This window comes from Ochotona curzoniae, unplaced genomic scaffold (genome assembly GCF_017591425.1).
Source record: "Ochotona curzoniae isolate NIBS_2020 unplaced genomic scaffold, NIBS_Ocur_1.0 scaffold_2453, whole genome shotgun sequence".
NCBI classification, from domain to species: Eukaryota; Metazoa; Chordata; class Mammalia; order Lagomorpha; family Ochotonidae; genus Ochotona; species Ochotona curzoniae.
In genome coordinates, this window is record NW_024467094.1 from 10,601,904 (window position 1) to 10,619,439 (window position 17,536).

At 49.3% G+C, this 17,536-nt stretch overlaps 1 protein-coding gene across 5 annotated transcripts in view; it reads right to left on the reverse strand.

Moving 5' to 3' along the window:
• Positions 1-17,536, reverse strand: part of RAP1GAP2 (RAP1 GTPase activating protein 2) — a 154,143-nt gene that overhangs the window by 36,099 nt on the left and 100,508 nt on the right. For 4 of the 5 annotated variants that reach the window (XM_041000300.1, XM_041000299.1, XM_041000298.1 and 1 more), the window contains 5 exons: positions 14,708-14,743; positions 11,646-11,690; positions 10,750-10,782; positions 10,185-10,397; positions 9,129-9,232 (listed from right to left, as the gene is read on the reverse strand). In XM_041000300.1, the coding sequence (XP_040856234.1) occupies positions 9,129-9,232; positions 10,185-10,397; positions 10,750-10,782; positions 11,646-11,690; positions 14,708-14,743 (431 nt within the window). The remainder of the gene's footprint in view (positions 1-9,128; positions 9,233-10,184; positions 10,398-10,749; positions 10,783-11,645; positions 11,691-14,707; positions 14,744-17,536) is intronic. The other variant, XM_041000303.1, reaches the window with a different exon arrangement.

The following is a 17,536-nucleotide window of genomic DNA, read 5'->3' on the forward strand; positions in this document are numbered from 1 at the left end:
TATTTTTTTTGTAAGATTCTCATGAGTCCATGAGTTCATTAAAACGGCTTTTTATGTTTTCCAAACCTGAAGAGATTTCCTTTTCAGTATTTAAATTGTGGGTTTATAATTGTCTTGTATCCAGGGGTCATAATCGACGTGATATTATTTAAAATGCGTGTATTAAGTGGATGTTAATATTTAAATCACAATCCACGTGTTCTTAACCATGATGTGCTGCTTTCTTTTGTTGAGAGCAGGGATAGACGAAGTGACAATGTGAATTAGGAAAACACTATGCACAAATTTCAAACTTTTTAATTTTATTTCCAATACAATTGGAAAGGCAGATCAGAGAGAGACAGAGAAAAAGATCTTCCACCAAGGCTGAAGCTGAGCCAATCTGAAGCCAGGAACCAGGAGCCATTTCAGAGTCTCCCCCATGGGTGCAGGATCCCAAGGCTTTGGGCCATCCTTCTTTGCTTTCTCAGGCCACCGGCAGGAAGCTGAATAAGAAGTGGGGCAGCCAGGACTTGAATCGGCGCCCATATGGGATCCCGGCACTTACAGGGTAAGGATTTAGCCATTGAGTTATTGCTTCAGGCCTAGATTTCAAAGTTTCATTGCACCAAACTAAACTTACTTTCAATTCCATTTTCCTTGAACTTTGTGAAGGGTTAGAAGGTCAGATTTGTTATCTACATTCTCCGAATCCTCTGCATCCTCACCCTTGGTGTCTGTGTAGCTCTTCGCTTTCTAGGAGAGGTTCCCAAGGTCTCCTGCTAACAGGAGGCTGCTGCCTCTGCTGAAATTCAAGGCCATGTCGCCAAGTACGAGTTCACAACTGTTACAGCAAGGTGAATCACGCTCTTCCCAACGCGTGGTAGCTGAGGCCTCACAAGTCGCCCAGCAAAAGGCTTTTTTTTTTCTAGCCCAGATTCTAAACAAATTTAAAAAAACAACAAGCTCTTATGACTCAAATGACTGTTCCACTGCTGATAGCGATAAACTGGGACTAGATAACGCAATGTGAACTGTGAAGATAAAGTGCTTTCTTTCAACCAATCCCCAGAATTAACCCAACGTAGTTTTCTCTTTCTTCCTCCTCCTATCTTCCTCTTCTTAATTTGAGAGGCAGATTTTTATAGAGAGAGAACAGAGAGAGGGGTTTTCCATCCACTGATTCAGTCTCCAAATGGCCACACCAAGGCTAGGTCAGGCTGAAGCCCAGAGCCAGGGAGCTATCCTGGTTCCCGTGGCTGCAGGGGCCCGAGCCATCCTCTGCTGCTTTCTCAGGTGCATTAGCAGGGTGCTGGATTGGAAGCAGAGTGGCCATAACTCAACTCTGGTGCTCTGAAATGGGATGCAGCTATCCAAAGAGGCAGTTCGCACCACTACACCAACCTTGGAATGATTTTTCATCTATCATTTCATATTTTCTATCCCGTGTTTCCTTTCCTTTTTTGTTTTCTCCTTTCCTGCCTTCAGTTGAACACAGTTGCGAGCTCCTGTTTCGTTCACTATTATTCTTCTTCTTTTCATTTGGTTTGGGAGATTGAGATTGTATATCCAGAGACTGGCATCGTGCACAGTGGATTAAGTCTCTGCCTATGATACCAACATGCCGGAACTTGGTTCCAGTCGTGGCTGCTCTACTTTGGGTCCAGCTCCCTGCTAACACACCTGGGAAAGCAGTGGGGGATGGTCCAAGTGCTTGGGCCCCTGCCACCCACATGAGATGCTTGGATGTTGTTCCAGGATTCTGGCTTCAGCATTGCCCAGCTCTAGCTATTACAGCCATTTGGAGTGTGAACCAACAGACAGAAGACAGATATTCTCTCTCCCTCCCTCTCCTTCCATTTCTCCCTCTCTCTATCACTTTACCTTTGAAATAAATACATCAATGAAAAAAAAATATTGTATTTCTCTTTCAATAGACATTTATGCTTTTTCTCCCAACAAACTCAAATATTGGTAGCAGTCTCCCAAGATGGGTAAAACAGAAATAGTAAGGCATACTTTGCGCACTGAATCATTCCCCTGATCAGGAACTACGCTGCTTTTAGCTCAAACCTGCTCTTAAACATGCCAAAAATTACTTCCTTTCCAGTAAGTCATTAAATGTATCAGCATAATCTACCCATTGCCTCTTCCTTTTCAATCATAATTTCTTTCTGGATTCTCTTCTCTTCTGGCTGAAAAATACCATGCACTGACTCTCTCAGGGACAATCTGTGAGTGCCACACTCTCCCCTCATTAATTTTTTTCAACCTGGAAACCTTTATTTTGCCTTTATACACAGTTCTGGAGATGGAATGTTAGGTTCGTGGGAGGTTTCTTGCTTCCTTGCTGTCCTACTGGTTTCCAGCCCTTACTGAGATTCAGCCCAGAGGTCATGAACACACAAGTAACCTGATTTTCTCCAGTTTCTCAACAGTCTCTGCCATTGGATGCCTCACACAACATGTGTAGCAGTGCTGTCTGGTTTTAGAATTGTGCTTAGGGGCATGGGGTTAAATCCTCACCTCGCATGCGCCAGGTTCCCATATGGGCGCTGGTTCTAATCCGGTAGCCCCACTTCCCATCCAGCTCCCTACTTGAGGCCTGGGAAAGCAGTAGAGGATGGCCCAAAGCCTTGGGACCCTGCACCTACATGGGAAACCCAGAGTAAGCTCCTGGCTTCAGATCGGCTCAGCTCCAGCCACTGCAGCCACTTAGGGAATGAATCAGTAGATGGAAGATCTTTCTCTCTGTCCTTTATCTCTGCACATCTAATTTTCTAATAAAAATAAATAAATTTTTTTAATTGTGTTTAGCAGTATGGGGTGTGTGTGTGTCCAATTCTAACACACCCTCAGCTTTTATCGGGCAATATTTGTCCCCCAGTCTTTCCAGTTTTCCCTTTTGACTCCGGCGAGACAAAAGCTTCAGCCTCTCACTCAGTCACCCACAGATCTTACCTTCTTTCCAGACACTTAATCTCTTTATCTGTGTTGTGTTTCTGGATGAATTCCTTGGGACTGTCTTCCTATTCACAGACTCATGCTTTGACCAGACTAGCCTTTTATCCCCTGCGTTACATTTACTTCAACTACAATCTTTTTAGCATCCAATGATTCCAATAGTCTTTAACAGTTTTTCTTTTATACCCATGCATTCTTGATTCACAACTTATAGATGTCATCATCCTTAATCTCCTGAAGTTCTTACATACATTTACGTCATTTTTGGAGTGTACCAAAATGCATGATTTGCATTTCATCAACAGTGACTCCCTTCTCCCACTTGTTGACATTTTGATCACCTTTCTTAATGTCAGTTTCCACAGGTGTTTTGGAATTTTCCACCTACTCTTTTCTCTATTCTCAGCGCAAGCCACCGTGGTTCGGTTCCCATTGCAGCTGCCAGCTGGCCCAGGAGACTGCACGCTCACCGTTCTGCCTGGTTCGCCACCAGTAACCACCTCCTGGCAGGGCTCACCTTCCTGCTTCCGGCCTGGCCTTTCCTCCAAGCCATTCTCACTCTCTCCAGGGTGATGGTTCTTCAACACACATCTGAGCACAGCCTCCCGCAGACCTCCTGTGACTCGGACAACAAACCCAAGCCCTTGCACACCATCGGCACGTGGCCGGCCTTCTGGTCCTCGCTCCACATGTTGCCCACTCCTCTGAGTGCCTCCTTACCATCTGCCTCTGCAGCAGCTTCATGGACCCTCGATGAGCCATGTCCATTAGATGATGCAGTGTAAGTTTAACCACAGGAATAAGAACATCTGAACCAAGTAGCACGCTTTCTAGGGCCACAGAATGAGATGAGAGCTTCCTCCCCACCAGAGCCCTACCAAAAACTCCAGCATGTGTCAATCCTGCTGGAAAACACCTTGAATGAACAGATCTCCTAAAGTCAAGCAGCCCTGGGCTCTCTGGTGGCTGCGATAACTTGGGTTCCAGTTTCTGGAACTGCTATTTGTTTAGAACACTTACTTCTATATTCATGAGGATATCGGCCCTGAGTCCCCCCCACACTTTGGGGGATCTCATTAGCTTGTTCTTTTCATTTGGATGTTTTCAACATTTGTAAATACACCGGCAATTAGAATAGCAGCTACCAATCATCAGATTGACCAAAATCCAAGTGTTGAATAATACCTTCTATTGGAAGAGGGTTTGCAAAAAATCAGTACTCTCCAACACCACATGTGAAAGTTAAAGATGAGACAGTTCCACAACGGAGAGCCAGCCAGCCATCTCACCTCTGAGAAGCTGTCTGTCCACACAAAGCGACAGTTGGACAAGGTTATTCATTAAGCATTATTTGTGAGAGCAAAAAAATTGACACCTGTCATTAATAGGCAATAACATTTAGTTATCTTACATCCAGGCAATGCCACACTATCCAGCAGTACACACAATTAAGAAACTCCTTGTACACCAACAGGCAAAAATCTCTAACACAGTTTGCCAATGGAAGCAAGTCACAGAACAGCATATTCTATAGACTTCCACGGCCATAAGGAGGAAAGAGAATAGTTACATTATTTAAGCATTTTTTATATTTAGCTTTGTGTGTGAGAAAGTACATGTGTACTTGAGATGATCATGTTGGATCCCAGAATTAAGACTTCTGTTGTTTTTTTTGCTGCATTTTTCTTAACTTTGGTCTGTTAAGATGATTCTGATATAAGCAGGCAACCAAAACCCACTGACCTACTCTGCAGTCCATGTGGGTGAATATTCCACAGGCTCCTAAGCAGAGATCCATTAAAGCATGAAAATTTGATCGTTGGGTATAGAAATAGATACACACAAAGTTGAACAAGCATAATTGATACAAATATTGCTGAGATCATGCATACCTTCTCACTTTTTACCCTAGTCTTCATCTGTCAAGTGATGAAAAGTGTGCTAAGCTCCCCAAGAATTGCATTCTGGGGATTTCTGCACATTTTAATCATTACATACTGTGCATGAGAGTATATGTGTGTGGAATCCTATAATGGATAGTATTTAAAACAGTTCATAAGCCATCTTCCTTGTGAGCTTACACTTTTATGAAAGGACATTAACTCTCTTTATCATCATAATTACTTTATTGTCTTGAATCCTACTAAATTATTACTAATATTATTGCTAATATCATATTACTAAACCTCCATTATTTTTACACTTGCTTGTTATAACTTTTCTAAGCATTCCTTGTTTTTAAAGAATTATGTATTACTATCTACTCAAGAGATTTGTTTATTTGCTCATTTGAAAGGCAATGTTACAGAGAGATAAATTTCTTCCGGCCACTGGTTCACTCCCCAGATGGCTACAGCTGGGGCTGGGACAGGCCAAAACCAGGAGCTTCTTCCAGGTCTCCCACTCGGATGGCAGGGGTCTAAGAACTCGGGCCTTCCTCTGTTGCTTTCCCAGGTACCTTAGCATAGAAAAGAATTGGAAGTGAAGTGCCCATATAGGATATTAGTACTACAGATAGAAACTCAATGTGTTATGCCACAGTGCCATCCTCCCCACCCCCAAGTTACTTCATTAACAAAATACAAATAGAGAGGAGATGGGGAATCTACAAAAGAATACTTACGAGTAGAATTCAGAGGTCAGCATGGTGGCACCCAGGCTAATCCTCCACCTGCAACACCCCCTTCCCATAAAAGCATCAGTGTCCAAGCTGTTTCACTTCTATTTCAGCTCCCTGCTAACAACCTGGGAAAGCAGGGGAAGATGGCCCAGGGCCCTGAGTCCTGGCACCCACGTGGGTGACCCGGAAGAAGCTTCTGGCTCCTGGCTTTGGACCAGATCAATTCCTGCCTTTGTAGTTATTGGGGAGAATGAATTAGCAGGTGAAAGATTTCTCTCTCTCTTTCTCTAACTCAAGTGAAGTAAGTAAATCTTTAAAAAAATAAAATGGCTCATGTACATTTATTTTTATCACACACCTATTTGCACTTCTACCACGTGTCTGTTTATGATTCCTTTCATTTTTGTCTGTTTCTCTATGTGTGTGGAGGTACATTATTCCTTTGTCATTTGGAATGTTTACATCCTACCAGGGTCTGTGAACTGTCAAGTTTTCATCAGCTATGTCTACCCATCAATTTCTTCTCACTGATTTCTCATCACTGAGTGAACCTTTTCATTTGCAGGCTTAAGTCTTCAGTTAGCTTCAGCGTGGGCCCGGCACAATGGCCTAGCAGCTAAAGTCCTCACCTTGAATACACCAGGATCCCATATGGTCACTGGTTCTAATCCCGGCTGCCCCGCTTCCCATTCAGTTCCCTGCTTGTGGCCTGGGAAAGCAGTTAAGGACAGCCCAAAGCCTTGGGATCCTGCACCTGCGTGGAAGGTCTGGAAGAGCTCCTGGCTCCTGGCTTTGGATCAGCACAGCACCAGCCGTCACAGTCACTTGGGGAGCAAATCATCAGATGGAAGAAATTTGTCTTGCCTCCTCTCTATATATATCTGACTTTGCAATAAAAATAAGTAAATCTTAAAAAAAAAAAAAAGAAAGAACCTCAGCGTGCTTCATTCCTGCCCTCCACCCTCCATCATCTCATAATCTCACTCCGAGTTCTGTCTCCCTTCGAATTACGTGACCTCTCCGTGTCAACCTCAACTTTGCACAAAGTGGATTCTTCTCATAGCACTCGAATTCTTTTTGGACAGTTTCAGTTTTCTTATTTTGTCTGTCTTTTCTACCAAAGTGTTTATTTTTTCTAAAGGTTTGCTTAAAAACACACACACACACACACACACACATACACAAAGTTAGAAACCTGCATAGTGATATGACAGGTTAAGCCATTGCTTGCAATGCCACAAGCATCCCGTATCTGTGCTAGTCCCAGCCACTGCACTTCCAAACCAACTCCCTCTTAAGGCAGATGGAAAAACAGCAGAGGATGGCCTAAGTGTGTCTGCCCTCCCACTCTTGTGAGAAGCCTGGATGGATTTCCTGGCCCAGCCCTGGTCATCATAACCATTGGCAAAGTGCACCAGCAGATGGAAGATCTATCCCTCTCTCTCTCTCTTTCTCTCTCTCAAATAAATGAACTATATCTTTAAGGAAAAGAAAAATCACAAAGTTAGTGAATATTTCAATTTGACCTGAATTTCTATAGTAAATCCTATTCAAAATTTTGTGGGTTTTTTTTCTACTTAACTGATTGTTTTTTAGATGTGAAAATTTTCTTTCACAGACATGTGAGGTTTTTTTTTTTTTTCTTCTTTGTATCCAAACTTCAAAAGGAGCTATCTACTCCAACTTGCTATTTGTGGGTGAGTTCTTGGCTACCCCCACAGCCCACACAGCGGCTGCTGGAATCCTCTTCTCAGATCTGGGGCTGGAGAGCTGCTGGTTAGACATGTGTGACTTCAATGAGACAACCCAGAAGTTCACTGGGAATGAGGAAGAAGCAGGATCTGGAGCCGCTGCCAGCGGAGGAATTTTGTCTCAGGATAATTCCTTCTTTGTGTCTGGTCAAGCTGCTAAGCCAGCCAGGGAGCCAGCTTTTCATGCCTGCCTTCCCAGTGTGGCTTGGCAACTGCTCCAAGTACACGATGGGCCTGTCCGGTCTCCCACTGGCCGATGGCTCCTCTCCATCACCCACCTACCCACTGGCTCTCCATGAGGACAGCCACAGCTGAGTGTGCCCTAGGTCTCCCGGGGCAGGGATTTCCAAACAACAAAAGTGGTTCTAGAAAGAAAGACCACCTGCCACTCCAGAAGCTCCAGTTTCATAAACTCCCCCCACACCATCTTGCTTTCTTAAGAGGAACTGGAATTCAACTCTAAGGTAAACCTCACTGCCCCATAAACTACCCCACTTCTCTTCCCCCTCCAAAAAAAAAAAAAATCGGCACATGTTGCATGCCCAGCTTCCCGCTGTGGTGCGGCATTCCAAATCAATCACAAAATTAGAAAAAAGCAGCTTCCATCCTTATGTCCAGAAATCCCTCCCAATCCCAGTCTGACAGTTATTAGGAAAGAAACCAATTTTCTTTTACAGGCTTACCTCGCTAGAAAAGTCTGTTTGGAGATGGGAATCTAAGTATTACCTCCTGGGAAAATTGGCTCCAGCTACTGAATTGACTCCTCTGTGCCTTGTAAATATGATCTCTATCCAGGAGAGCTGCTGTAAAGAAAATTGCTCTCCTGCTTAATAAGAAGCAAAGTGAGACTGGATGTACACCGACCACAGTTCCAGCCCTCTTCATCCATCCTGAGGGAGGATACTGGAACTTTCTGTTCCCTCACATTTTTATAGCCCTCCCACTAAAATATATATATATATTAACATAATATATATATATATTGCTCCTTTCCCCAGATCTCTTCGAAAATGTCTCGTGAGATCCAATAAACCCAAACAGAGCATGACAGGATCCCAAGGCTCCACTAAGCACCTGAACTTGACTTTCTTCCTTGCCTTCTTCGCCACCAGGGCCAGCAATAGTTCAGCCATAAATCCTTTGCGCTCCTGTGCCTATCACCGAAACAACCCTGGTGACACATTTTACAATTCTCCGTTTTCCTCTCTCAGTCAAGCAGAAGAAGCCGTCAGAGAACCAAGACCAACTTTCAGCCACCACTGGCTCCTCAGCACCTGTCACTGCTCCGGGTACGAAGGACATTTGGCAACAGTGCGGGAGTTGAACCAAAGAGAAAGGAGTTCCAGTTCCTGCCATCAAAGAGATCACTATCCAGGAAGGGGGTTCGGCTCTCCACCAGCGCTCCCACTGTGCACCTCGCCCCGTCCCAGGCACACGCCAGCTGCCTTGCGCTCCACCTTCTCTGGGTTGCTGCACTGATGCTACCAGGTACATGTTGGCAAGCCCTCCCCCAGAACATGCAGGCCTGTCTTAGCTTCATGAGCCATGTCCTCGCATTTTGGAAGCCATGGTGCCTTGCAAGACACAGAGAAAGGCAGGGGAGTCAAGGCTTGGTAATCTTGAGAACAGGATGCCATTTTTGGTCGGCTAGCAACCACAACTGGGTCTCCCAGCCTAGCCACATCAGACACAGCCCCGGGACTCCGGCAGGCCTGTCCCCTCTAACACACCCAGATCAGACTTGTCGGACTGGTCCTTCTGCCACCGCCAGCCCCACCTGGAAGAAGCATGGCCTCCCCGTACTGCAGCCCCACCTGAGAATGATGCGAAGGTACTCCATCCCCTCTGCCTCCTCGCACTTGATGGATAGGATGAGGTTCCCCAGGTTGCTGCCTGTGCAGTAGAAGTTCAGGTGATCCTGCAAACCGAAATTAGGGGTGAAGAGGAAGGAGGAGGAGGTCCTCCAGATGTGACCCCCTCTCCTCCACCCACCTTCCTCACCAGGAGAGAAAAGCCCCAACAGTGACATGACCGCTTGCAGTGGCAGCCACCGAGGCCTCAGGCATCATGCTAGGGGCTTAGGATACAAAGACCTCCCTTCATGTGGTTCCGTGCCTAGCACTCCACAAATAAAATTGCCTAGGGTCGCACACCCAGCAAGGGGCAGCTCCAGGCTCAAGCCCCCATCCACCTTGACTTCAGAGCATGAGTCCTTCTTGAGCTCACCTTTCCCAGGGAGTAGCCCCTGGCATTTCAAAGGGCTTCTGAGAGTACAGCGGCCCTGCCACAGGAGGAGCAGCCCTGTGACAGGATTGCATGAGGTCCCGCACCTCATTTTAGCCAAGAGCCAAAAACGCAGCCTCCTGGGGTCCACCCTGACCTGAGGATGCAGCATGGGCTCTGCAGTCTGGGATCTGACCAAGATCCCAGAGGGTTTGGGTGGTGCCGTCTCCTTAGGATACTCCTGCAGAGTTCCAGAAGTGCTCCAGAGGTCTGGCAAAGCTGAAGCTCACTGTTACTTTTAAGCCAGCAAAGACTCACAGCACTTCCCCTGGGCTGAGGACCTGCCACATCTCAGGCTGTGAGGGACCGACTTTGCTTGAGCGGTTAAAACTCCACCCACCCTCCTCATCGCAGACACAAGCCTGTAGGTAACCTCCCTAAAACACAGGCTGGGGCAGGGCCGGCGGAGGCCCCCACTGGGATCCATCACACGGAGCCTCTTGCTTCCCTACAGCTCCTGTGCGCCAGGACAGACACATTCGCCCTCCTCCATGGCTACAACAGAGGCAGAAGGCAAGCAAAGCTAACAGAGGGGAAGATGCCTGCTGCGCCCCCTCCCCTCCCAGGTCCCAATGCCCGGGCCTCACCTTTCCCAGGAAGTGCCTGCGGTAGGCCCTGGCTTCACCTCTGCACTCGAGCTTGTAGCCAAAGGCATTGGGGCTGAGGCTGTCCTCCTCATCCTCCTCGCAGGTGCTGCTGCCCAGGGAGGTCGGGGTGCCCAGATTCTCTGGGTCCTCGATCCAGTAGCCCCCAAACTGGGGCAGGATGATCAGCGGGTACGGGCCTCCCTTCTCCACAACCTGGAGGCAGAGGGAGAGACCCGGCCTGCAACCTGACCTGGGAAACAAAGCTGGGGGTGGGGAGGCAGAGGCCAGCTGTGGGGGTCCCCACTCAAAAAGCTGGGTGCTTGAGGCTAGCATCAGGGATAAGAGCCCCTCTATATCTCTGTGGAAAACCCTGCAGGGTCTGGATAGACACACACTCCCATGTACACCGCCCCCCGCCCCATTTCAACACTGGAAAAGCTGCAATCATGGCGGCAGAGACAGGAAGAGGCCTCAGGTTCCCCAACATGGGTCTGGGCAGGGCCCTGTCCAACCTCACAGCCTCCATTGCCTTCCAGGACCCAGGGCAGAAAGCGGGAGCTCCTACCTCGTCGATGCTGGGGTATGGGATGTAGTCATCCTGCAAGACAAACCAGAAGTCACCCCCATGAGTGCCAGCAGCTCCCAGAGAGTCTGACCACTGTTGGCACACCCCCACCCAGCCTGGGGTAGAGTGCACTGACCGGTCTGGCTGTGGGGGACACATCAGGTGGAAGAACAGCCTGGAGGCAGCTCTGGGACCTGACATCCACTGAGTTCTGAGCTCTTCTTGCTCCAAAATCTCTTTTGGACAGGACCCAGGCAGTGACCTGGCAGTCACCCCTGTCTCACCCAGCACCCTGACCTCCCCATGAACTTGACCTTGAGAGCAGAACCTGAAGTTGAGAGCCTGTTACCCCCAGACACAGGTCAAGTACATGTGCAGGGCAAGATGGGAGGAGCCGGGCCAAGCTACCAAGCCTTGGGTCTCACCCATCTGGCCTGCTCAGCAGCTGCCCAAACAGCACCAAGCCAGAGTCCCTTAAGGTGCAGTCACCAAAAGGCTCTTGGTAATAATAATAATAATAACAACAACAACAACAGATAGGTGTTTAAGCCCAGTGGTTGGCGTGTCCATATCCAACATGGGAGCACTTGGGTCCAGTCCTTGGCTTTAGCTTCCTGCTAATGCAGACCCTGGCAGGTAACAGGCAGTTGCCTGCCAATCATGTGGGAGACCCAGACTGAGTTCTGGCTCCTGGATTTGGCCAAACCTAGCCCTGCCTGGCCACTGTGGGCATTTAAGGAGTGAAGCAGTGGATAAGAAGGTTCTTTTGGGCTCTCGTAAGAAAGAAGACCCCACCTTAGCATGCTGGCAGCCCCTCCACCCTTCCTGCCTTCCTCTCACCAGACGCTGCCCACCCCCATCCCGACCCCTGGCCTCCATCCACCCAGCCAGCCCACCTTATTCTTCTGGGGTCCCGGCTTCTGCTCCTCAAGCTTGATCCCCTGTAGAGACAAGGAGAAGAGGACCATAGGAGAGGCCAAGGCCATCCAAAGGGGCCCATGGTGGCACGAGCTGCCAGCCTGGCCTTGCTGACTGGACCAGGAACAATCCCAGCAATGGCAGCTGGCATCAGCCAGGCCACACCTTGCTGCCATCTGTCTGTCAGTTGCCAGTCCAAGACTGAACATCCAAGCAGCTGGGTGGGTTAGCAGCCATAGCACTAGAGCTCAGCTCTCCAACCGTGCCACGTACCAGCCCTATGATCTTAGGAAAGTCTCAGAAACCTCTAATGAGGCCACGTGCTCATCTGTAAAGTGGACACAAGGCTAAGTGTTGACGATGCTGATGGGCACACATGACAGGCGTGATGGGTAATCACTCTCGAGTACAACGGTCCTCTTGGAGCCTTCCTGTCTTCCACAGGGCCACAGAGCCAGCAGGCTAGGGAAAGACTCAGATCGTTCTGTCACAGCCAGCACTGGGGACCAAGGCCTTTGAACTCCGTCCTCTCCCAGCGTGAGGGGATAGGCCTGGTCCTCACTACACTACAAGCCTCCTTGTGGCGACCTTTAAGATCTTGGAGCCTCCGATGCTGTACCCATCCAGGAGGACTTGAGTACCCACCTCCCATCTCATGGAGCCTGGGGTCAGACACAGCCCCTGGGGCTCAACTACAGGCACAAGCAAGAGTATTCGTTATCCAGCAGCTCTACAGACGGACTCTGCCTGACCTAGGGGGGTGGAAGGAGGTCAGAGATCTTGTTTGCATCAATCAGGCGAAGCTGAGAGAAGCAGCTCCTGTTGCAGAGGGAAACCCAGAAACAGTTGCTGCCTGATTATAACCCAAAGGACTTCCCACTGAGGCCCCAAGAGTCTCCTCCAAAGCTCATGGCACCTTCTCACCAGCAAGGACAATGAAACCCCCAGGAGGAAGGCGTGTGCCTAAGTCACACGGCAAAGGAGCAGCAGGACCTTAGATATGAATCCGGTCACCGCCTACACTGCCTGGTCCCTGGGACCCCTGCCAACAGCTGGGACTGGACACAGCTTCTCTGGAGTTAGCCCGCAGCATCATCCAGAGGGCATGGGAGGGCCCCTCTCCTCGCCCCAACAACAGGTGCTTCTCTCACACCCAGAGGAAGTACCTGGGTGGCCTGGCCAAGTGGGTGGGTGGAGAGGGTCTGATATCAGGAGTTTGTTTTGGGTGTCCTGCGTGAGTCACCCCTGACTGGAACAGCCTCTGAGGCAGAAGAGTAAACGCCATCTCTCCGCCTCCCCCTACACACACACAGCTTCTGCTGGCTCTGCGCCCTCTCCCTTCCTCCTGGGCAACAGGTATCACCACCCTTCTCTCTTCTGCCCCCAGAAAAAACTGAGGCTCAGACCACCCTGGGTGGCCCGGAACCCAGCCTCGTGGGGTCCCTCTTGTTCCATAAGGAGTATGTGCCCTTCTTCCAACTCCCAGATGCCTGAGCTGCGCCTGCCCACACCACACAGCCCTTCCTCCCCACAGGTCTCCACCATGGAAGCTGCCAGGATCCAGAGCCCTGTAAACAGAGGGTAGGGTCCTTGGCACTGGCAAGGCTAGCTTTTCCTGGGATGGCATCGGCAAATCACACGGGTGTTGGGAGACACGGGTGGAGTGACAGCAAGACCTGAGCCCTAGGGAGGCTCCCCATCAGGGTGAGAAGACAATCCCACAGCCTCCAAGTAGCAGAATGCACAAGACTGAGGCCAGACACCAAGGCCTTGAGGAGGAGAGGGAGAGACCAGGAGAGCCGCAAAGACCCCGCAAATGCCAGGACTGTGGAGGAGAGCCCCGGCTGTGCCCTAAGCACTGAGCACTTAATGCTATCCTATTGCCTGCCCCTCCCTGTCCCAGCAACGGTCAGCCTCAGTGGGGCAGCAGGGTTCCTCAGTGCGTGTAGGATGCACTAGGGCCCACACCCCGCCGGGCATGGCAGCAGCTTGTGGTAGTGACACCATCGCTGGAGCATCTGTTCCTGATGCAGCCCCCACCCTCAGGAGATCCATCTCAGCTCTGCCAGGAGTGGCCCCAGTCCCTGGAGCTCCCAGATGATTATTGTATGAACTCCCTCCTCCCCTGAGCCGAGAGCAGCCACTTAGGATGACGGTATCCCGACGCCATAGCCCTGAAGTGGCTGTCTAGCCATTCACTCTTGAGTGTTTTTACTTCCTGGCTTTGTGCCTCAGTATTCTCTCACCTATCTGCCTTACTTCTAAGAGGATAAAAACAAAGACACCTGTCAATCTCCAAGCCCAGAGGAGTGCTGGGAAGAACGACAAGTCCGTGAGAAAATGTGTTTGCATTTCAGTACAAAAAGCTAAAGGCTCACCAATGCCAGTAAAGGTACAAGGCGCCACCTTGAGCATCCCTGAGGCCCTGTGGCTGGGGCCATTTTTTTCAGGCAGTGACCCCATGGGTGGTCCACACATCTCAACGCAGGTTGGCCAGGAGCCTGCTGTTGAGGTGCTACCGTTACGCTCCAACTCCTCCCACCATGTCCCTTAGGCTTTCTGGCACCCTGCACAGGTTTCCCGGGGCTGCATCTCTCACCTGCGAGCCCTGCCCCGCGGTTTGCGCAGGCATCTGTTCCAGGATTGCCCTGGGACACATAACCTTCGGACATTCAAGATTCTTGTAGAAAATGGTAGTCTTTACGTGTACCCTATGATCCTCCCACATGCTTTCATCCTCTCCACATTATTTATAATACCTGGCATACTATGAATGCTGTGCAAAGAGTTGTTACAACGTATTGTTTAGGGAAGGATAAAGAAACAAAGTCCAGAGGGTGTCTAGTATCATGGCTGCTCTGCTGCGGAAGCCCCGCTTTGGCTCTTCCTCTCGCTTTTCTGGGCAGCCTTCCCCCAGGTGCTGCTTTGGGGGCTCAGCGGTGCCATGGCCAGTCTCAGGTGAACCAGGCCCACAACAGCAGCTAGCACTAAGAGCCCAAGGACCAGGGATGTGGCAGCTCTTGCCTTTGGGTGTGCTCACCTGCATTTTCTCCAGCATCTCGAAGAACTCAGCCGACTGAAAGACATAAAAAGGGGTGGGGAGAGAAGCAGACATCAGCCAGGAGGTCCTGCCCACACACACACACACACACACACACACACACACACCAACCCTTCACTGCCTGGAAGCTAGGGGGTGAGGGAGAGGCTTCCCCAGGGACAGCATTCATTTGCATCAAGAGACAGAGCATTGGCTTTTGTCTCTGCTGGACTCTAGGGCCAGAGCACTTCACACCACACAAGCAAAAATGAAACAGATGTGGGCTTGCACGTAAGCCCTGAGGACAGCAGCCCTTTCGTGGCTGTCCAGAGAGACTGTGGCCACCAAGGTCTCCCCAAAGATTTCCAGTCAGATTTGTTATTTGCGAAGTTTTCACCCCCATGGGGGCCAAGAGGTCCAGACGCCTGGGTAGTCAGTCTCCAGCTGCTGCAGCCACACAGCCCTCCACCCCCACCTCGGAAACGTAACTCAGAAGCCAAAGCAGTAGCAAGGAAGGCAGAGCCATGGCTGCAGCACTGCCACCTCTGCCCTTTCCCCTGCACCCCCAGGATACATGGGAGTCTAGAGCTAACGAAGCCTGAAAAACACTCAGTGGAGCCACCAGGGCCCAGGTGCATTATTTTAAAAACCTCCAACTGGAGTCAGGGGTTCAGCCTAGTGGTTAAGACACCACCAGCTGGGGGGCTGGCACAGTAGCCTAGCGGCTAGAGTCCTTGCCTTGCATGCAGCGGGATCCTGTATGGGTGCTAGTTAGTGTCCTGGATGCTCCACCTCCCATCCAGCTCCCTGCTTGTGGTCTGGGAAAGCAGTCGAGGACGGCCCAAAGCCTTGGGGCTCTGCATCCACATGGGAGACCCAGAAGAAGCTCCTGGCTTCAGATTAGTTCAGCTCTGGCCCTTGCGGCCACTTGGGAAGTGAGCCTACAGATGGAAGATCTTTCTGAATCCTTTTCTCTCTGTATAGCTGATTTTTCCAACAAAAGTAATTAAGTCTTAAAAAAAAAAAAAAAGAGCCAGCTGGGACGGCCCTCCAAAGTCCCCAGGCCCCTTCCCATGGTACTCCCTGTACTAACATCGCTGCTCATGTCTGCCCAGACCAGGCAGGCCTCAGGTGAACTTACAAAGAAGGAAGAGCAGCAATGGGTGGGGACACATCCCTACTGATTCTTCCTGCATATGCAAGGCCCACCCCATCTCCAAACACTCTCCAGCCCTCTGCAGGCACCAGGGGGCCAGGACCGTCTGAGGCCCCCACTGCTCTCAGAATTCTTCCAGAGAGACCCTAAGAAGTCACCTGGAGGGATTCATTTCTATTGCAGACCCTGAACAGCCTCTCTCAGGCCAAAGCTGACAGTCCTGCAAGGCAGCCAACAATGGCTCAAGTAGCTGGATTCCACATGGCATCCACATGGCAGAGTATGGAAATCCCAAGTGTGAAGGTATGGGATGGACTTGGAATTCATACAACCCCCTTGACCCTCCTCCCTCCAGCCAGAAACAGCCACCTAACACTCAGACCCCAAATTGCCCTTCCCACCCATTTGCTCAGGGCAGAAGTGGACGGTCCACACTTTGCTTTCTAGCCAATCCAAAAATCTGAGACTGGCAGACAGGAGCAGCCCCACAGGTCAGCCTGGACAACAGCAGCAACAACGAACCCTTTAAAGATGCAGACATCAGACCCAGTAGTTCCTCTCCTAGAAACCCAACCCCTAACACACCAACACACATGCTTGGAGACTCTACGAGAGACACGGCTCAAGGCTGCACTGCCTATGTTAGTAACAAGAGTAAATGCTAAACTATGGGAAACAGGTCAGATTCAGTTACAGACACAGAGTCGTATACAAATACGATAAACATCAGGATGTTAGTAAATCAATAACTTGGATGAAATGGACAGATTCCTAGAAAGCTGCAAATGACCAAAACTGACTCAAAAAGAAACAGAAACTCTAAGAAGACATAACTTGCCAACACATTGAACTAGTGATCAAAAAACTACCCACAAAGAGGTAGACCAGACGGTTTCATTCCTAAGTTTTCCCAAATACTTTAAAGAACTAATACTAATTTCTCACTTATTCTCAATTACGTGAAAAAGACAGCCCAGAGACTGGGAGGAAATGTTCACAACTGATAGATCTGATAAAGGACCTACACCGTGTGTGTGTGTGTGTGTGTGTGTGTGTGTGTGCGCATGCATATACATGTTACATACACACATATATATGCTTTAAGTAATAAAACAAATAAATTATAAAATGAACAAATAATCTGAATACATATTTCCCAGAGAAGATATACAAATGAACAACAAGCATATGAAAATATAGTCAACATCATTCATCACCAGACAATGCAGATTAAAACCACAACCAGATACTAGTCATACCTCACAAATCAAACAATAGAAAACAGCAAATGTTGACAAGGCTGTGGAGTAACTGGAGGCCTCATAGGTTGTTGGTAGGAATCTCAAACAGAGCAGCTGTTGTGAAAAATAATTTGGCGGATCCTCTAAAAGTTAAACATAGGCGCAGTCACTTGGAATGGTCACATACCACATGGGAGGAAGTGGGGCCCATATCCAGCTCTGACTCCCACCTCCAGAGACCTGTGAATGCAGGCTCGGTGAGGAGGCAGGGATGGCCCAAGTGGGAAGTCTACATTGCAGCCCCCTGCTCCTGGCATGGCCCCACAGCCCAGTCTTGGCCATTGAGAACACTGAGCAATGATCCAGAAGATAGGAGCTGTCTCACTTTCTCTATCTTTGCCTTTCAAATAAATAAACACAATGTTAACATCT